This window comes from Equus caballus, chromosome 1 (genome assembly GCF_041296265.1).
Source record: "Equus caballus isolate H_3958 breed thoroughbred chromosome 1, TB-T2T, whole genome shotgun sequence".
Taxonomy (NCBI): domain Eukaryota; kingdom Metazoa; phylum Chordata; class Mammalia; order Perissodactyla; family Equidae; genus Equus; species Equus caballus.
Genome location: NC_091684.1, coordinates 151,985,249 through 152,007,949, shown reverse-complemented (window position 1 = coordinate 152,007,949; position 22,701 = coordinate 151,985,249). Strand labels below are relative to the sequence as shown.

The following is a 22,701-nucleotide window of genomic DNA, read 5'->3' as shown; positions in this document are numbered from 1 at the left end:
CACAGAATTAAATTAGAAATCATTAATTTAGAAAATGCCCAAATATTTGGAAACTAAACAAAACACTTCTAAATTACAAAGGAAATTTTAAAATATGTTGAACTGAATGAAAATAAAAGCAAAACATCAAAATTTGGGGGCTGCAGGTACATTAGTGATTGGAAGGAAATGCCTATCTTTAAATGCTTACATCAGAAAGGAAGAAAGGTCTCAAATAAATGGTCTCAGCTTCTAGCTGAAGCATCAAGTAGAAGAAGAGCAAAGCGAACCCATGGTAAATAGATATAAGGAAGAAGGAAATCAATGAGATAAAATATACAAAATATAGACAAACAAATGAATCCAAAAGCTAATTTTTGAAAAGATCAATAAAAGATAATTATCTAGAATGATCAAAAATATTTAGAGAGAACACAAATTATCATTATCAAGAATGAAAGACTAGACATGACTACAGATCCTATAAACATTAAAAGAATAATGAGGGAATATTATGAACAATTTTATCCCCATAAATTCAACGATTTAGGTTAAATGGACAAATTCCTTGAAAGACAATTTTTGAAAACTGACAAAGAAAAAGAAAACCTGAATAGCTCTACCTCTATTAAACATGTTGAATCCATAATTTGAAATCTTCTCATCCAAAAAAAACCCCTAAAACTACAACTAAAATTCTAGGCCTAGATGACTTCATGGATGAATTTACCAAACATTTAAGGAAGAAAGAGCACTAATCCTACACAAATTGTTTCAGAAAACTGAGGAAAAGAACTCACTGTATAAGACCAGTATTATTACCCTGCTACCAAAACGAAAGACATAAGAAAACTATAAATTAATATCTGTCAGGAACATGGATTCAAACATCTTTAATAAATTTTTAGCAAACCTAATCCAGCAGTATATTCAGTATATAAGTCATGAACAAGTGGAGTTTATCCTAGCAAAGCAAAGTGGGTTTAACATTTAAAAAATCAATCACTGTAATTCACCATATTAATAGAATGAAAAGAAAACTCATATACTTATCTCAATATACACAGAAAAAGCACTTGACAAAAGTCAACATTAATTCACACACAAAAAAAACTCTCAGCAAACTAGGAATAGAAGGGAACATCCTGAACCAGATCAAGTACGTCTATAATAAACCTACAACTTCTATCATATATAAGACTGAACACTTTCCCCATAAAATTGGGAGCCACAGAAGGATGTCTGTTCTCATCAATTCTATTCAACATTGTACTAGATGTCCTGGTACTTGCAAAAAATTGAGTAAGGAAAAAAATAAAAGGCATATAGATTAGAAAGGAAGAAGTAAAATTGTCTTTTTTAACAAAATCCTAAAGGATCTACCAAAAAGACCTGCTAGAACTGATAAGCAAGGTCATAAGACTAAAGATCAAAATTAAAAAATCAATTCTATTTCTGGGTCAGCCCCCATGGCCTTGTGGGGGTTTCAGTAGCCCGGGTCTGGCTCCCAGGCGTGGACCTACACCACCCAGTGGCCATGCTGTGGCAGCAGCTCACATACAAAATAGAGGAAGACTGGCAACGGATGTTAGCTCATAGTGAATCTTCCTCAGCAAAAAAAGAAAAAAAAATCAATTCTATTTCTATATGTTAGCAATAATTAGAACTGTAACTTGTTCAAATACCTTTTAAATTAGGAAGATAAACTTAACAAATTATGTACAAGATATGTAAACTGAAAACTACAAAACACTGCTAAGAGAAAGACGATCTAAATAGAGAAATATACCACATTCATTGATCCAAAAACCAAATGTTACTGATGTCAATTATTCCCAAACTGATCTATAAAGATTCAATATAAACATAATCAAAATCACAGTAGGCTTTTTTGGAGAAACTGACAAGCTTATTCTAAAATCTGTATGGAAATCAAAGGACCGGATACTACCAGAAATATTTTTAAAGAAAAGAACAAAGTTAGAGGACTTACACTACCCAATTTCAAAACTTACTATAGAGCTACAATAATCAAGATAGCATATTATGAGCATAAGGATAAATACCTAGATCAATGAAACAAAATAGAGAGGCCGGGAACAGAAAACTGATTCCAACAAAGCTGTCAAGGTGATTTAATGCAGAATGGATTGCCTTTTCAAGAAATGCCACCGGAATATCTTGATATCCATTTGGAAAAAAAGTAACTTCAAATCAAACACAAAAAATTACCTCAAAATGTAGAAGTCAAAACTATAAAACTTATAAAAGAAAACAGTATAACATACTTGTGACTGGGGTAGACAAAGATTTCTTAGATCTAGGGACACAAAAAACACAAGCCAACAAAAAAGACGGTGAGCTGGACTTCTTCAAAATTAAACACTTCTGCACATCAAAAGACACTGTTAAAAATAAAAAGGCAAGTCAGAGACTGGGAGAAACATGTGCAATGCATTTATCTTTCAACTGTAGTAGAATACACATGGAACTCTTACAAGGCAATAACAAGGAGAAAACCAAGCCAATTATTTTTAAAATGGGCAAAAGATGAATGAACACCATACAAAAGAAATTATACAAATAGCCAGTAAGTACATGCTCAACATCATTAGCAGTCAGGGAAATGCATATTAAAATCACAATAAGACACCACTATGTGACTATAAGAATGGTTAATATTAAAAAGGCTGACAATACCAAACGTAGGCAAGAAAGTGGAGAAACTGAAACTATTCAATTGCTGGTGGGCATGCAAAATGGTACAAGTTTGGAAAGGCTTTGACTTTTTTTTATAAAGAACCAGATGACCTACCAATTCCACTGCTAGGTAGTTTTACCCACAAGAAGTGAAAACAAGTGCCTACACAAAGACTTGCAGATGAATAGTTACATTCATTTAGGTTCATTTTAGACTAAAACTCCAAACAATCCAAATGTCCATCAACAGGTGAATGGATCAATAAATTGTGATATATCCATATAACAGAATACAACTCAGCAACAAAAAGAACAGACAACATGGGTGAATCTCAAAAACATTAAGCTAAGTGCAAGAAGCCAGACACAAAAGAGTATATACTATATAATTCCATTTATATGAAACTCTAGGGAACACAAATCAAATCAGTAGTGATAGACAGCAGAGCAGCTATTATCTGGAACCAGGGATGGGAATGAGGGCTAAGTGGGAAGAGGTAAAAGGAAACCTTCTGAGATGATGGAAATGTCCTATAACTTGATGGGGGTGGTGATTACATGAGTCTATAAATCTGTCAAGACCCACTGAACTATAGACTTAAAATATACATTTTATTTTAATTATACTTCAATAAAGTTAATTATAAAAAGGAAATAACATGACAAGATTTATGTACAAAGATTTTTTTTGAGGGAAAATTTTTTTCTTGAGGTCATAATAGTTTATAACATTGTGGAATTTCAGTTGTACATTGTTATTCATCAGTCACCATACATATGTGCCCCTTTACACCTTATACCCATCCCCCAACCCCCTTCCCCTCTGGTAACCACTAATCTGTTCTCTTTGTCCATGTATTCATCTCAAGGATGTTCATTTTTAATAGAACACAAAAAAATTAGAACTACTGATATTCACTAACAGTTGTCTGGTTAAGTTAAATTATGGTACATTCATTCATACAATGGAAAATTATGTCATCTTTAAAAAGAATACAGATATGGGGGCCAGCCCCATGGCCTAGAGGTTAAGTTTGATACACTTTGCTTCACTGGCCCAGGTTCACGGGTTCAGATCCCAGGCGAGGACCTACACCACTCATCAGCCATGCTGTGGCAGCAATCCACATATGAAGTAGAGGACTGGCACAGATGTTGGTTCAGGGCTAATAAAAAAAAAAGAATACAGGTATATGTGTACTGACACAGCAATCTATCTATACTATATTCAGTGAAGAAATCAGCTTGAGGAGTATGACCTCATTTGAGCATGTGTGCACATGCACATAGTTCTATGTGATTGACAAGGCGTCACGAAGTCTGAAAGAATATAAAACAGAAAATAGTGGCCACTTTTTTATTTGGGGTAGAGTTATTTGGCAGGAGATTTTCTCTGCATGTTTTTTATAATAAATACATATTATGTTAAAAATGGTAAAGATATTTCCATTTTAAAGCGGGGGAAGGTTGATAAGCCAATCTTTAAATAACCAAAAACTGACTCTAGGAAGAGAAAAGCTCTCTCAAGTGGAGGAAAAGCTTCGGGGGGCATTCTGTAGCCTTCTCCCGCCCTTCCTGCCAAAACCGCCCTCCCCCAAAACTCTCACCCTAGCCCTTAGAAAGCCAGTTGTTTTCCTCAAAAGGGTAATCCTCTACTAAAGAAAAACGTTGTTGAAGAAAACAGAATATTTTAAATCATTCAAAGTTTATGAAATAACTGTTATAAAACGTTTTCAGATATAAACTTTATGAACATAAACAGAATTTAAATACACATCTAGCAAGCAAACTGAAAAAAACAATTCTCTGGCTGACGATTTAATCAGGTACGTTTTGTGGTAGGAAAAGGGCTTCTTAAATAAGTAAGACTTGAAGCTCAGATAAAAAGTTAAAATACTCTTAAGCCCAAGAAAAATTTACCATACTTGTAAAAAAAAAATAGATCTCACTAGCAAAAGTGCTCAGTGAACTGAAAGATTAAAAGTCCTGAAGGTAAGCGGATTTGAGCCCCACGGCACCTGGACTGAAACCCTCTGCACGCAGCAGAGGCGGGGGAAAGGCCTTCTGGCGCTAGATCACCCGGTTACCATCTGCTTCACCAAGTCAGACACACTTGGCTTTATTAGCAAAAGCAGAACAGATGGGGGTGGGGGGGAGATGCCAAGATTGCAAAGTTAGTTTCTGTTCTTTTTATCAAGAGGATCTTAATTAGATGTGACGTCTTCTCAAAAACGTGAGGCAATACGCTTTTTAAATCCACGATGCATTTTATTAACCTCCAAAGGATCCTCACTCATAAGGCATTCTTATCTTTCCAAGAGAATTATGAAACACTTAGCTCTTAGGAGAACTGAATATAAGAAGCTTAGGGAAACATGACTAATACAACGCAAAAAAAATACTCAACAATCAATTGCCAAGGCTGTGTGCAATAAAAATTCAAAGAAAGAAGATAGGAGGCATTATGGAGCATACAAACAGAACCGCCTTTGAGGAGCTTAAAATCTAGTTGCCCCACTTAAGAGGACGTGCTCTTTAGTTTTATTACTTAGCTTTGTTTGAAGCTCAAAGGCATCTTTCAGACGCATGAGGGATGAGTTCAAATATTCAGAAGATGTTCAGACAATGAATACTGATCATCTTATATGAGGCATTAACAGTTTTAAAGTACCAAGTGATCCTGTCAAAAGACCATATATCCTGAAATAGTCTCAAAGTTCTGCCAGTTGTGACAGACAGCGGAGGCAAACATCACACTCTGGGTAAGCAAAGGGAGATAATCAGAAACATTAAGAATCTATGAGGGAAATCAACTGTAGAAAGAGAAGAATCTAGAAAATAAACAATATTTTGTTAACTTTTTTAACAGTTCCTTTGTCTCATTTAGGGAGTAGTAGGCATCCTGTAATTTCTATCAATGTACTATTCTTAATTCAACCCCATGATGTGTATTTCAATATATTGCATAAGAACAAATTATTATATTACATTTGATCATGCCCAGATACAGATTTATTAAAGAGCCAAATTTCACTCTGCTCTGAGCAAATGCAATGGCTTTCAGACCATTTCAGACTTAAAAACAAAATTGGTCTATGACATACAGATGGATAATGATGTGCTATCAACTGCCCGTACACGATAGAATGGTCACATGATCCATTCAAACAACAAACGTGTATTGAATGCAGGCACTACCTGAACTGCTGGGGATACAGCTTAGGCAGGGGAAGAGAGAGAGACAATAAACTATATTTCTTAATTGCACAGAGCTTATACTCTAGAAGGCAAGACAACAGTAAATAAGCATAGAAATTATTATTTTAATTATAACTATGATAAGTGTTATAAAGAAGAAGCATACTTTGAGAGAATTTAACTGGGAGATTTGACCTCATCTGAGAGGTCAGAAGTCTCCTTTAAAAAAGTGATATTTAAACTGAGAGTTGAAAGATACATAGAAGATGGCCAGTCAAAGAACAGTTGGGGATGAGCGTGCCCTACAGAAAGAAGAGTGCATACAAGGGCCTGAGGGCGGGAAAGAGTTCGGCAGATTCAAGGCTATGAAAGGCCACAGTGTGGGAGGCACTCAAGTGGGAATGAGCAGAGAGGTAGAGAAGTGCCAGATCACACAGCAGAGCCTCACAGACCACGGTAAGGGCTGTGGTCTTCGCCTTACGAGCAGTAGGAGGCACAAAAGGGTTACAAGCAGGAGAGTGGTAGTTCAGGTGACCCTGGCCACTGGGAGAAGACAGGATTAGATGGTTCTGGACATCCAGTTAAGAGACTACAGCAAGGGTCCAGAGGCAAGAAAATGCTAACTTGGGTAGATGCAGTGGAGAGGCAGGGAAGTGGACTTTACCCCTAAAGACCTCAGCTTCTTTCTGTGATCTCAAAGATCCCTAGGATCTTATGATTCTAAAAGCATTTAAGCGTATACTTTAATTTATGCACAAACAGGTAGGCCTATCCTTTCTACACACATCTAAATTGTTCTCCCTGTGTGTTACAAGTCATTTGACATAATTAACTATTCCCTTCTTCGTGAATTTTTTTTCCTTCTGACTTCTCCAATGTCAGATTCTCCTGGTCTTCCTTGTCTTAGTGGCCTCTCCTTCTCAGCATCGTTTACTGGCTTCTCCCCATCTTTTTCTTCCATTTAAGAAGTTCGAGGATTTTGAGATTTCATCTGAGCCCCATTCTCTTCTCTACCGAACATCTTCTCCCTAATTTCACCAGCCCCATAACTTTAAACACCATCTTTTGGCTAATATATTCAAACTCCATATCTCTAACCCTGACCTCATCAGGAAACTCCTGACACTCTTACCCTATTTGACACCTTAACCTGGATGCACCTCAAACTTTGATCTAGACACCACACTCTAGCTTTCCGTTGTCCTTTAACAAGCCCTGCTAATTGCTATCTCAGAGCATTTGCACTTGCTGCTCCCTTGGCCAAAAATACTCTTTCCTCTAAATATCACAAAGATGTCTCCTTCATATTATTCAGTTCCCAATTTAAAGTTATTTCCCCAGAAAAGCCTCTCTAAAGATCACCCACTCTGACAGACACCAAGTCACATTGGTACCTCCTCCTGCCTTAATTCTCTGGACAGCATTATTAACACATGATGTTTTCCTGTCTTTTCTCACTACAAGTTCAGTTCCATGAAGACAGGAGCCTTGTGTGTCATCTTCATCTCAAGACTGCCAGCACAAAGAACAGTTCGGGACATACGGTGGTATTCAAAAAATATTTGCTAAACATGTAAAGACTGTTCTTCCTCGAAAATGCACTATCAAATACAGAGAGACAAATTTTATATACATATATGTATACACATACATATGTGTGTGTGTGTGTATATATATGAGAGTCTATCATGATGTGAATACAACTACAATAGATTCTCATATGCCTTACAAGTATAGATCGCTAGAATTCTGAAACACATTTCCTTTGACCAGAACTATGATAAAAAGTACATTAGACAGGGGCCTGCCTGGCGGCATAGCAGTTAAGTTCGCACAGTCCACTTCGGCGGCCCAGGGTTCACGGGTATGGATCCCAGGCACGGACCTACACTCTGCTTATCAAGCCATGCTGTGGCAGGTGTCCCACACATAAAATAGAGGAAGACAGGCATGGCTGTTAGCTCAAGGCCAGTCTTCCTCAGCAAAAAGAGGAGGATTGGTGGCAGATGTTAGCTCAGGGCTAATCGTCCTCAAAAAAAAAAAAAGTACATCAGACAATAGATGTGTCAAAGTACACGTTTTTAAGGAAAACTTAAGTGTATACAATACCTACCCATAATCAGAGTGCCATGAATGTTGTTTGAAGGAGGGTAGAAGGAAAACAGCTTCAAGTGACGCATAGCATGCACAACAATCTCTAAGCTGATGTCAGAGCAGTGACTAACAGGAATACTATGACGCTGTGTTCCAGCGTGAATCCAGAGCAGCTCTCCAATCGCTCTGAATTGGTCCTCTATCACATCATCATGGCTTCCCCAACTATGGACTTGTAAATCAAAGGAATGACTAACTTTACTAACCATTCATGAGTATAAGGTAACCCTAAGAAATATGAGCAACAAAAAGAACAAATCTGTGGGTATGGCAGGTTTTTTCATGGTCAAGTTTTAGGAGTAATGGCATGCTAGTTTTTAAAGACCAAGGCTTTAGGGGCCAGCTCCATGGCCAAGTGGTTAAATTCACGCACTCTGCTTTGGTGGCCCATAGTTCGCCAGTTCAGATCCTGGGCGTGGACCTAGCACCATTCATCTAAGCCATGCTGAGGCAGCATCCCACATAGCACAACCAGAAGGACCCACAACGAAAATATACAACTATGCACTGGGGGGCTTTCAGGAGAATGAAAAATAAAAAATAAATAAAATTTAATAAAGACCAAGGCTTTAAAGGTGACTGCCTAGTGTGAGAGATGAAAGGCAAGAGTCACATTATTTTTCAAACTATTTTTCCTGTGACTCTGATAACAGTTTTCCCTTTGTTAACCTTGCTTTTCAGATATTATGGAAAGTTCTTCTTCCATCTCTACAATCTACCCAAAAATATTAAATAGATATTAGGGTTTTTTTATTTGTAGGTGATTGAACGGGCTTATCAAAATTTTCAGCATCTGTTTTTAAAATCTAGTTTATTTAATTTTTTTCGTCTAATTGATTATTTTCATTTATTTTCTCCTGTTTTTCTTTGGCTCCTTACTTTCTGCCTTGCTGAATTGTTTAAGGAGCTCTATTATTTGTAAGGGGGAGGAGAAGGGGAAAGAAGAAGAGGGAGAGAGAGGCAGAGGGAAAAGGAGAATGAAAGGGAGAGGGAGAGGAAGCCCACATGGCAAGGAACAGCAAGCAGCCTCTAGGGCCTGAGGGAGCCCTCCAGCCAACAGCCAGCAAAAGGCCAAGCCCTCAGTCATACAGCTACAGAGAAATAAATTCTGCCAACAACCTGAGTGACCATGGAAGATGATTCTGCCCTAGTCAAGTCTCCAGGTAAGAATTCAGCCCAGCTGACGCCTTTATTGTAGCCTTTAGGGTCCCTGATCAGAGTACTCAGCTAAGCCATGCCCACACACCTAACCCACAGCAGCTGAGATAATAAATGTGTGGCTGTAAGCTGCTAAGTTTGTGGTAATTCAGTATGCAACAACAGAAAACTAATACAGACTCCTTGTGATAAATATTAGGACTAAAATTAAGGCAGGCAAAGGAAATAGAAAGTACAGTGGGAGGTAGGGTGCAATTTCCTTTTTATTTGGGGGGGGTGAAGAAGAGTGGCCCTGAGCTAACATCTGTTGCCAATTTTCCTCTTTTTGCTTGAGGAAGATTGTCACTGAGCTAACATCTGGGCCAGTCTTCCTCTATTTCACGTGGGACGCCGGCACAGCATGGCTTGATGAGCGGTGCGAAGGTCCACGCCAGGGATCTGAACCCACAAACCCCAGGCTGCTGAAGTGGAGCGCACAAACTTAACCATTACACCACCAGGCCAGCCCTTAGGACGCAATTTTAAAAGGTCTGCTTAGGGAGAGCCTCACTGAGACACTGACATTTAAGAAGTTAAAGGGAAAAGCCATGCACGTCTCTGGGGGAAGGAGTTTTCTAGGAAGAGGGAAAAACAAGTACAAAAGCTCTGCTTAGAAAAAACAACAATGAGCACGTGGGCTGGAGTCAAGTCTGCAAGGATGAGAGTAACAGGAGATAAGGTCCAAGGAGTGATGGGGATCTGGTAAGCATGGGGCCTGGAAAGCCATCATAAAGACTTGGGCTTTTACTGAATGAAATGGGAAACCTTATGACAGTTTTGAACAGAGAAGTGACATGATCTGACTAACATTTTAAAAAGATCACTCCAGCTGCTGGTTTGAAAACACATTGTACAGGGGCACAGCAAAAGTTGGGAGAGCAATTAAGAATTTAATACAATAATACAAGTGATAAATGATGGAGACCTCAACCAGATTGTAACAATGGAGGTGGTAAGGAAGGGAGCTGACTGTGGATATATTCTGAAGGTCGAGCCATCATGGGAGTGGCCTGGGGGTGTGGTGAACAGCAGGAGTTCCACTGTAGACAAGTTCACTTGAAGATGTGTATTAGTTATATACATAAGCCTGGAGATGAGGGTAGAGGTACAGGCAAAAGGTACAAATCTGCGTGCATCTGAAGCCATGAGACAGGATGAGCTCATCAAGGGAGTGAGTGTCGCCAAGGGACCTCTCTCTCAGAGGAGAGGTCCAACAAGTAAGGCCTGGGGTACTCCAACATTTCAAAGGAGGAGAGAGAAGGTGATCCCAGCCAACTAAAAAGGGGCAGCCAGGGAGCTAAAACAAAAATCAAGAGAGTGTGCTGTGCCCTGAAAGTAAAGTGAAGAAAGCGTTCAAGGCAGAGGAAGTAACCAACTGTGTTAAATTATGCTAACAGGTTAAGTAAGAAGGAACCACAGGATCCAGCAACAGGAACTCGCTAATGACAGTTTTAGAGGAGCGGTGATGAGCGGGCACAACAGAAAATGAGAAAACCTCAGAGAAAGCAACTATAAGCAACTCTTTCAAGGTGCTATAAGGAGAGCAGGGAAATGTGGCAGACGCTGAGAGAAAAGGTCAAGAGATGGTTTTGTTATTGCTGTTGTCAGTCTGTTTTAGAATGGGCAAAATTATAGCACTTTTGGTATGCTATGCTCTATCAGCAAGCTGTGGCTGCCGTAACAAAATACCGCAGACCAGGTGGCTTAAACAAAGAAACTATCTTCTCACAGGTCTGGAGGCTGAAAGTCTGAGACCAGGGTACCAGCATGGTCAGGTGCTCATGAGAGCTGTCTTCCTGGTTTGCAGACGGCTGCCTTCATGTGGTAGAGAGAGAGCAAGCCCTCTGGTGTTTCTTCTTATAAGGGCACTTCTTATTTCCATGATGAGGGCCACCCCCATGACCTCATCCAACCCTAATTACCTCCCAAAGGCCCCATCTCAAAACACCATCACATTGGGGGTTAGGGCTTCAACACACGAATTTGAGGGGGACACATTCAGTCCATAACATATACTAATGTGATGACCCAGTGGAGAAGAGAAAACTGATTGAGAAGAGAGGAGACAAATGCAATAGCAAGGTCCCTGAGTAAGCAAGAGCAAACGGGATGCAGGACACAAGTGAAGGAAATGGCCTTGTACAAAAGCACAGACAGTTCATCCATGGCAATACAAAGGCAGGCAGTACACACAGGCAGAGATGAAGGGAAGTGAACAGATACAGGTAGGTGGTAGGAGCTTTTCAAAGTTCTCTTCTGATTGCATCTATTTTCTCAGGCAAGAAGCCATGGTAAACAAATGCTGAAGCAGGTGACTGGACTGCCAAAAGGGAATCTACCAACACCCAGTGGCATAGAGCCTCAGTTTTAAACAGCTATATGCAGAGAACGCATAGAGTCCTTGCAAGGTGAGAAGTCAGATCAGAGGCACCTGCATAATGCCAAGAAAACAACTAAGGACTAGCCTTAAATCAAAGAGTGAAATTGAGAAAAAACCTTCTCTTAAAAGGGATATGGTAAGGAAGGGTCCATCTGTACCTGGACTCTGAGTGGAGGAAAAAGACTCTGCTGGGCATTTATAACCACACAACAGGCCTCGCGAGGCCCAAACTCACACTACTGGGCATGGCACAACAACTTCCAAGCTAAGAATTTAGTCTGAGTTCAGCTTGCCCCCAGGCGCCTGGGAGAAGCTATATAAACCTTATCTGGAAGAATGCACACACAACCCAGGCCTCAAAGAAGCCCCACAAATGCATTTGCAATTAATATTGTCTCAGTGAAATATAAAGCTAGCTGATTGTGGTACTTTAAATCCAACCCATCTGGGTTAAAACCCCAGCTCTACCTTCTGACTAGCTCCATATGCTCCGGGAAGTTCTCAAGCTGCAGTTTCCTCCTCTGCAGAATAGGGAGAGCACTGCCTGCCCCACAGGTCTTGTGAAGGCATGGGATCTGGTACTTAACTCTCAATAACTAGTAGCTGCTGTCATAACAGTCCGAGTAGTTATTGTTATAACCACAAATTACTTTAAGTTCTACTTAATAACGCAAAATAAAAGTTGTCACCACCAATAAACTACTCCTGCAGCATCTACCCCCACCCCCTAAATAACTGAACCTGACTCTAATCCATTCTCTGGATAACCCATGGATCAAAGAATGAGTCACAATAAGAATTTGAAAAAGTAATGTCCAGAATAATAATGAAAACAATGCATATCAGAACTTATGGAATTAAAAAAACTTGTGAGATAAAGCTAAGTTTAGAGGGAAATCTTAATATGAAATAGATACACTACAAACAACAAAAAAAAAGGCTGAATGTCCATCTAAAAGAGTTTGGGGGAAAAAAAGTAGAACCACCACCAAACAGGAATTAATGAAACAGAAAGCAAACATACAAGACATAGCTCGACTAAAACAAAATTAGTTCTTTAAAAAGACATCCTATTGATAAATCCTTAGTGAGATGAATCAAGAAAAAAATAGAGAAGGCACAAATAACCAGCATCAAAAATGAAAAAGAGGGGCCGGCCCGGTGGCGCAGCGGTTAAGTCCGCACGTTCCGCTTCTCGGCGGCCGGGGTTCGCTGGCCTGGATCCCGGGTGCAGACATGGCACCACTTGGCACGCCATGCTGTGGTAGGCGTCCCACATATAAAGTAGAGGAAGATGGGCACGGATGTTAGCTCAGACCCAGGCTTCCTCAGCAAAAAGAGGAGGACTAGCAGTAGTTAGCTGAGGGCTAATCTTCCTCAAATAAATAAATAAATATGAAATCATCACACATGTATTACAGATATTAAAAAGATGTTTTACACAACTTTATGCCAATAAGTTTGAAAATTTTGATAAAACTGGAAATTTCTAGATAAACATAACCTACCAAAACGGACATAAAAGACAAATATAAAATCTGATTAGCCTTGTAACTATTCAAATAATTGAATCCCACAAAGAAAACTTGGTCCAGATGGCTTTACCAGCAAATATTTAAGAATAAAATTACATCGATCTTGCACAAACTCTTTCATAGAGTAGAAAAAAGGGAACTTTCCAACCCATTTTATGAGGTCAACATGAAACTGATATCAAAATATGTGAAGGACACCATGAAAAAGGAAACATTATTTGCCAAATCTCACTCTAACACATCGATCTCATAAATCCTAAACAAAACATTAGCAAACCAAATCCAGTAAGGATGATACATTACAATCAAGTTCGGATTATTTCAGAAACACAAGGTTTATTTAACACTTGAAAAAAAATCCATGTATTTCATCTTACTAAAAGCGTAAAAAAGAAAAAAATGATAATCTCATTAGAGGCAGAAAAAGTATTTGCAAGATTCAAGACCATTTGTGATTTTTTAAAAAATTCTAGCAAACTACAAATAAGAAGGAAACTTCCTTTATCTGAAAAAGAATATCTATAGTGAATATATACAGTAAACATCATACTTAATAGGGACACTGTGAAAGTATCCTTTTGAAACTGGGAATAAGAAAAAGATGTCTACTCTCATCACTTTTATTCACCACTGTTCTAGATGTCCTAGATACCATAGTAAAAAAAGATATACAACAACTGAGTTAGAAAAGATGAAGTAAAACTCTCATTATTCACAGATAATATAATTATGCACATAGACAATCCAAAAGGATCTACAGAGGACTTATTAAGATTAATGAGTTTAGTAAAATTGCTAGGTATAAATCCAATATACAAAAATTAACTGCATTTCTATATACCAGTAACAATTAGAAAACGAAATTTATATAATGATGCCATTTATAACAACATCAAAAATATAAACTACCTAGGAATGAATCTAACAAAAGATGTTTAGGACCTCTACACAAAAATTATAAAATGTTCCTGAGAGAAGTAAAAAGATCTAAAATAAATGAAGGGCTATGTCATGTTCATAGATGGAAAGACTCAATCATAAAGACATCAATGCTCCCCAAACTGATCTACAGAGTCAATGCAATACCAATCAAAATCACAGGAGGTTTGTTTGTTTGTTTCATAAAATTTATCAAGCTTATTCTAAAACGTATATGGAAATATAAAGGGCCAAGAATAGACAGGACAATCTTAAGGCAGAAAAACAAGACAGGAGAACTTGCTCTAGCAGATAGCAAGACAATGTAAAAGCTACAGCAACTAAGACAGATGGCATTGGTGGAAGGAAAGATCAATGCATTAGAGAAAAGAACCCAGAAACAGACCCACACAAATATGGACATTTGATTTTATGACAAAAGTGGTAATACACAGCAATGGAAAAAGAAGAGGCTTCTCAATAAATTGTGCTGGACAACTGGATATCCACATGGGAAAAATGAAACTTGACCTCTCCCTCAAACCATACCTAAAAATTATTCCACATGGAGTTTAGATCTAAATATGGAAGACAAAAAATAAAGTGCCCAGATTTTAGACCAGAGGTTCTTTGCCCGAGGGCTACTAACCCAAGGGGCCTGTGGATAGAATTCAAGATATAAAAGACATTTTCGATACATCAACTGCACCTTCTCAGGCCTTAGCATTTCAGTGTATCAGTTCCAACTGACAGCATCTACATCTCTTTGCCTGAGGTTTCCTAGAGTTGTTTACAAGTGCTGAGAATCACCGCCCTGCCCTCACTAGCCGTCAACCAACGACTGACGTGTGTGAAGAACACGGCAGAGGGACATGATGCTGTGAGGAACACTGGCTCCCTGAGCTTCCCAGACTTTTAAGCTTGTTAATCACCTGCATGATAACATACCCTTTATTAAGTGACTTCACTTCCCTGCCTCAAATCAAGTATATTTCTTTGTGATCACTGCCCACGTGAATTACTTGCACTTGAATCCTTGTCTTGACGTCTGCTTCTTGAGAAACCAAGAAAACTAAGACCTAGGGTTACCATGAACTTGAGTGGGAAAAAACAATTACTTCTCTATTTTCATAGCTGCTAACTGAAGGAAATGCTAAATTTCAGTTATGAGTATAAGCAATAAACCAAAGTAGTATTACCAGTACATGTGACTATCTCTAACAGAAATCACAGATGTTTTGATATTACATGACAGTTGCTGCAGATATCTCAAAACAATTTTTACACTCCTCATTACTTTGAAATTGTTAGTCTTAGTTTATTACTAACCTGCACACGCTCTTACTCTTCCTGTCCATAACATCATCAACTACGGAGTAACTACCTCTGTGTCAAGTAATTATTCAGCCACAAAAGAGTTCAGGTGAGGGTCCTACAACTAGAGATTAACTCAAAAAGCTTTGTAGTAGAATATAGAAGTTTTCATTCCATATACAACAATTAAATACAATTTAACTTGTGATTTTTAAATGTAATTTTTTGTTAGTAAATGCATTAATACATAATGTACATAATGGCTATCGCAAATTTATTTTTTAATAACTTGAAGCTGCATTTCAATAACTGTATGGTATCATGTTCAAAACTATGAAGAACTAAAGATTGTATTATTTGGGAATTTATACACATGAAACCATAAAAAAAGGTAATGAAATAAAACATAAAATTCAGGATTCTGGTTGCTGAGTGGGAGAGGAAGGAGGAGATGCAAGCAGGAAGATAAGGAACCCATTAGTTTTATCTTCTTTGTCTCAAATTGGGTAGTGGGTACATGTGCATTTGTTCAATTATTACATGTTACATATGTTCTATATATATTCTTTGATACTTATGCAATATTTTATAATTTAAAAAGAAACATTTTTAGAATAAGAGAAAAAACTCTTGAAAATTAAGAATGAATTAGCAAGACAAAATTTTTCCAAGTTAAAGCTGAAAAATCCCCCAAAATTTAAACAGAAAAATAAAGAGATGGAAAATAGAGGGGAAAAAAAGGTAAATTAGAGAATCAATATAGAAGGACCCACATCTGAATAAGCGGAGATCCAGAAAGACAGAAAAGAGAACATGAAGGGAAGAAAGTAACACAAAAGAAATAGTACAAAATAATCTCCCTGAACCGAAGGACGTGCATTTTCAGACAGAACAAGACCACAAAACGGCCTGCACAAAACCAGTCCACATCCCTTAGAGATACGCACTAAAATAGGTATAGAGGATTGACCCAGCCCACGACACCATCTGGAAATTTCAGAACACCAGGGATAAGGGGGAGATTCGTAAAACCTCTATAAGCTGGAGATGGGGGGAGTGGGGCCATAATGGCATGGTACTGCTCAACTAGCGACACGGGAAGCTGGAAGGTAATAGAACCATGACTTTAAAAATTCTGAGGGAAAATTATTTTCAACCCAATTCTCTGTCCAGCCAAATAAAGCATAAAAAAGCAGACGAAATCACTGTTCAGATTTACAAGGCCTCGAAAATGTTTTTTTCCATTCATCTTTTCTCAGGAACCTACTAGAGGACATCTCCATCAAAACAAGGAAAGAAGAAGATAAATGACGCTAAGAAAGAGGGACTTTAACAAAGGAGGTAGGCAAAGAGACTCTCCTGGGGTTGGTAAAAGAAAATACCCAAACAGCAGCTCTGCTATTTTAGACTTGGAGAGCAACCAAGCCAGATGAGAGCAAAGAGAACACACACTTCCAGGATACCTCGTCTGTGGGATTATACTGAGAGAAGACTCCAAGACTGTCAGAGGTTTGGGGGACGAATTAGGTACTTAGAAAACTAAGCAAATAGTAAAACCAAGTAATTATTAACTCCAAACTAATTATCCCATGAAGAATATTTTATGCAATCTTAACGTGAACAATATATACTGATTTACCCAAATATTATTAAATACCTACATCAGGAAGATAGGAGGAAGGGAAGTGAGTATGCGTATGTGCTAGAAGTGGAGACTGGGTTGGGGACATCGCCTAGAGAACTGAAGTCTCAGCTTCCATGATAGGAAGGCAAGAGATGATACATAAAACAGAAAGAAAAAAAAATCAAGAAATGGGAGCATAAGCAAGTTATTTGGGAACATGGAAGGAAATACCAAAATACAAGGTGACAAATAATTACCTGCAGGACACAGGAATTAAGAGTGGGAAAAGGGAGTGCTTCTTCTCACTGTGGATCCAGTAGTACTATTTTATTTTTTAAATTATGTACATATGCTATTTTTTAAACATAAAAGTTAATCTTTAAAAAACATAAATTTTTTTTACAAAGGTCAAATAAGAATAATGATAATGGCCATTATTTCCCATGTGCCTACCACCTATAGGAAACATACCAGATCTTTTTACAAATACTATCGCTATTCCTCAGGCCAGCTTTCCAGAGTAGGATTATCCGTTTTACAGACAAGAAAACTAAAAATAAGAATGAACAAGGAATATTTTTAATTGTTTTGCTTCTTTTGTTTATGCTTTGTTTGGTCCTTTACCTTTCCAGCAGTGGCAAAATATTCACCATCAGGGGACCATTCCATCAAATGTACAGATACTGAGGTTCTAAAAAAAAAAGTTAAACAGTCAGCATTTTTAAAATCTGGAACACTGTATATATAAATGACCAAAATAAAATTTTCATAACATCATCAGAACAAGAGTGTTTTCACCTCTCTAAAAATAAAATGTTTCACCTCCCTAAAAACACAAATTAATTAATTAAAACTATTCCAAAGTTCACTTCAGGATCCAAAGAAGAATGCAATTAACATGCATAAATGATATCTCCACCTACATGTCCCGCCAACATCCTAAATATAACATGTTAAAAACTGAGCTCATCATCTTCCCTGGCTAATTGGTCCCCTTCACATAGTCCACATTGTTAACGGTACAGCCATCCTTCCACCTGAGTGACAGGCAACTTTCACCACATCTTCCCTCTCCGCCTCCCCATCCATAACTCATCCATTAATGAGTAATTCCTATGTGTCAACCTTGTCAAACCAAGTTCTGCGGTTACTATATGAAAATATTTTTGTCTTTTTTAAAAATAATCAACCGTAGCACAGATTGAAAGATGACATTATAATGGGTTTTAGCTAGAAAAAGTCTTCTTTATAGGCTTCTAAATGCAACAGTACCATCAAAAAATAAGGATCATTGTGAAAGGGAACATATTTTAGGAAGCTTTTTTTCCTTAATCAATGAACATAACAACAGAGTTGGACACTAACTTGCACTGCCAGATGCACTTCCAATCATTCAAAACGGGAGGAATTTTATTATCAATTTCTTCTTCCTCTTCCAGAATGTCATCTCCTGGAGGAGCCCACAACTGAATAGAATCAGTTGCCGTCAACAATCTGTTATCTGAAAATTAAAGAATGTTCTGATGAATAAGCAACGATGATCCAGAAAAGAAATGCACATGTGGGCTTCTATTTAGGTCTCTAAACTATTCTGTGAAAAATAAGCAATATTGTCTCTGAAAAACACTTGGGGTATATCCACTTAAAAGTTCTAAGAATCCACTAGACAAGAAAGAGTAGTTCTTGGGGAAGACTTGAGAACAAAAAAGAAAAGCTTACTGGCAAAGAGCTACTGGATATCAGGTAAATCTTTTCAAAACATAACAGCAAAAGTAGAACAATAAAACAAACCCAAAAGACTCTGATACATACAACACAGAATGTTCTCAGCATATAAGACGTAACTAAAGATTAATGAAATTTGTTTTTCTACATGGAATATAAAAATTACCCTCATTAATTATGAATGTAAAAAGGGACAACAGCTTTTATCATTAGAACTTTCTAATTTTTCAAAATTAAAGACAATAATTTCCTGAAATACAAATAAAACAAGATAGGGTTTTTATTAGTCCTGTTTTATTTCTGATTTTGTTTCTTAATAAATACAATAAGAGTAAAGTACAGCACATGTTAAGGAAACAAAACATCACTAATTCTTGAAATAAAACATTCAAAGGCAGAGGGGAAAAATCACAGAATAGTAAAGCGCCGTACAGAGCAGTGTATATACCAAGGGGGAAAAAAGCACTTTTATTAGCTAGCAAAGAGAAAATACACTATGGGTCATTTTCTTATTATGGGAGACTATAGCACATTGTAATTATACACTTAAAACTAGTATTTACTCTTCAAAATTTCTAAATATAATCGCTAAATACCTTGAGGGTCCCATGCTAAATTGTATGTCACAGAACTCAAAAAAAACTGCCCGGTTTTAAGCCACTGACACTTGAGTTGCTGAAACACATAGAGGGAAAGAAAAAAGAAAAAGATATGTTTTAAAATAATATCCACAAACACTATCATTTTACCATTTTCAACTTAAGACCTTATGATCTGAAACAAAGATGTAAATACTTCACTATTATTTTCAAAATACCACTTTTAAAATAACTTCCAATGGTTCCACTTACTATTTATTCTACCATATCAAGCTGCTGGCCACACCCAAACAAAGCAGGTTCTCTCAAGCTTCCTTTCGCGTCTATAATGTAACACAATCTTGACCTGAGGATATCCTTTCCTCTCTTCTCCACCTACGAACTCCTACGCTTACATCAAGATCCAGCTAAATCATCACCTCCGCTGTGAAGCCCTTCCTGACATTCTGGCAGCACTCACAGCACTTTTTACATTCGACCACTGTAACACTGGTCACACTGAATTATTATTTGTTTAAGTCTGACTCTCCTATTAAACTGCAACTCTCAAAGGACAGGAATTATGCCATAATGAGCTCTGAGTCTTCAGCCTTGTCGTGGCTGGTACATACACAGATGCTCAATAAATGTTTATCAAAACAAAATAAGTGCACGTTAGAAGGAAGTACAAATTATCATACTCCCATGGACTCAATGTCTAAAATAAAACTAGATATACCTCCCAAAAAGTCAACATATTTGAATTATACAATACACAAAATCCACAAATCTGACCTATATTAATTTGAATAATTTCCATACTTTTTTCTTAGTATTTTCATTCTAAAAAGTAGCAAGATATAAAGTTTAAAAGTCAAAGGCCTTTGCCATGAAATACAGTATGTAAGTAAAAGGAAGTTTAGCTATTTCTTTGTAGAACATCAATATAAAACGTCCTCTTGTGAAAGTATAGTGTAGCATAAAGCTGTGTCACCTTAGGCATGTTACACATTAATTGTTTGGCAAGTAACAATAATTTAATAAAGGGCAATTCCCTCTCTCTCTACAATATTTTTAAAATATTTAACAATAATTTATTCAAGATTTCTTGACTATCTAGAGGCAGAATTTTACAATATAACTGCAAAACCTGAATTTCATTATCCAAAAACAATTTTCTATTTTTAAATCAGGGAAAACATTTTTTAAATCCTACCACTGCCGACCAAACAACCCTACCTTAAATACTGCTCAACAGATCTATTTTAGAGTAACAATTAAATCATTCCTAAAACTATTGACATCCCTATCAGTCTTCCTTTAGTATCTCTCAGAGTGTAACCTGTGGACCAACTACATAGCAGAAATTTTAGGGGTGGGCCTGGAATCTGAATTTTTAATATGTACTCTGGGTGACTCTCAAGCATGCTGAAATTGAATATCCATTTCATAATACTACCATTTCATAATTTTCCACAGGGAAAAGACTAATATTTTAATTAGCACCTTTTTTTGGAAATGTAAAAAGAAATACTCAAATGCAAGTTTTAATGAAAAATATCAAAACCACTTGTTTTAACGCACTTAAGAATACCCTTTTTCTAAAAACATAATTACTGGTAAATATATACTCTTGGCATTCAGATTTCACATTCGCAGTTTTGACTATTCGTGAGTGACGGTGGAGTTCTAACATGTGTAGTGATTTTTAAAGAGGCTAATAATTCTAACCATACAGGATTTTCTGAAGATTAAGTAAGATATAATATAACACAGCCCAGAGAATGAATCTGCATGGTCCCTGATGTGATATGCTAGACCCTTTGGCTGGAAAGTGAGTTTACCTACTTCCTAACTCCTCATTCAACAAATATTTAGGAGCACAAATTATGTTCCTGACACTATTCTAAGTACCTAAGATGCATCAGTGAACAAAAGAAAGGAAGCTCCACACCCTCATGGAGCTTACACTTTAAACAGTAAACAATAAATGAATAAACAAGGTAAGAGCTATGGAAAAAGTTAAAAATAGAAGGATGCGGGGTTAGAAGAAAAGTGGTAGAAGCAAGTAGCAATTTTTAAAAAGGCAGCCAAGGTAGACCCATTGGGAAGGGTTTATTAGCAAAGACTTAAAGTATCTGCAGAGGCTGGCCCTGGAGCTATCTAGAGAAAGAAGAGCATTCTAGACAAGAGATAATCCATGCAAAGGCCCTGGGATGGGACGGTAACTGTTCAAAGAACAGCAAAAATGCTAGTGTAGCTGGAGTGACATCAGAGGACAAAAATAGTAGGAGATGAGTTCTGAGAGGTACTAAGTGGGTGCTGGAGAGAACAAAGGCTGTAGTCTATTCTAAGGCCTTTTGGCTTTGAATACGAGAGAAACATGGAGCCATTACAGAGTTTTAAGCAGAGAAGAGTCTTGATCTACTCTGTTGAGAATAGAGAAGGGGAAAGGGGACAGAAAACAAGGATCAGAGAGAAACTAAGCTAGTAATCTAGACAAGAAACAGTAGTAGTTCAACTAGGGTAGGTCCCAATTAACAAGGTAAATCTCAATTAGCAATATTCTAGAAAACTGAGTTTCTGAAAGGCCTAGAGATCTATTCCTAGTGAATGTAAAAACTCTTACCATAAAGCGCCAGACCAACTTCACAGTGATGCTCCAAACCACCTCCAGCACCAGCTCTTAAGGATCTCTTTATTGCTATCAACCAGATTCCAAACTTAACTTAATTCTAAAAGTTTCCTATTATCATTTAATACTTACACAATTTCTCTTATGAGAATTTATGCCCAAGGGCTCAAAAATACAAACAGCATTACCGTATGAAGCTGCAATCTAAAAAAGAATGAACAAAGCATTAATATTTAGGAAGAGAGAAAATAAAGATAACCTCCTTTTCACAATACTGTATAAACTAATTACATATAATACAATCTCAATACAGTATTCATGGTTTATTCCCTTCCATAAATATAACTGGAAAAGAACTGGACTTAAGAATCTCTTCTCTGTTATCAAAAATTCAGCAGCCTTTATTTTACACAGCAAATACAAGGTCAATCTATTCAAAGAAATCACTCTTTCCTATAAGAATTTTTTTAATACAGAAATAACTTTATTAAAAAAAGAAATAGTTCAGTGGTATAATCCAGTAAAAATAATATAAAAACCATGCGAAGTAGAGAAAGAGAACAAAGAGTAAACAGGTAGCAAAAATACATCAAATAAAATGACATTAGTTATACCATCAAACAAAAAATACCAATTGGGAAAACCATCTAGAAGGACGACCAGAGAAAACGGATGAAGGAGAAATTAGAGACACCTGCTTCAGCTGGAGGACAAAGGGCTGATGTAGATGTCTCCAGGGGACTGACGCTAGGGACTGGGGGCCA

General features: G+C 37.3%; 1 protein-coding gene across 4 annotated transcripts in view; it reads right to left on the bottom strand.

The window, feature by feature from the left end:
• The window catches only part of DMXL2 (Dmx like 2), a 140,264-nt gene that overhangs the window by 91,045 nt on the left and 26,518 nt on the right, over positions 1 to 22,701 (bottom strand). For all 4 annotated transcript variants that reach the window (XM_023617458.2, XM_023617465.2, XM_023617462.2 and 1 more), the window contains exons 3-6: positions 22,070 to 22,141; positions 19,321 to 19,399; positions 18,365 to 18,500; positions 17,624 to 17,690 (exon numbers count right to left, since the gene is read on the bottom strand). In XM_023617458.2, coding sequence (XP_023473226.2) covers positions 17,624 to 17,690; positions 18,365 to 18,500; positions 19,321 to 19,399; positions 22,070 to 22,141 — 354 coding nt within the window. The remainder of the gene's footprint in view (positions 1 to 17,623; positions 17,691 to 18,364; positions 18,501 to 19,320; positions 19,400 to 22,069; positions 22,142 to 22,701) is intronic.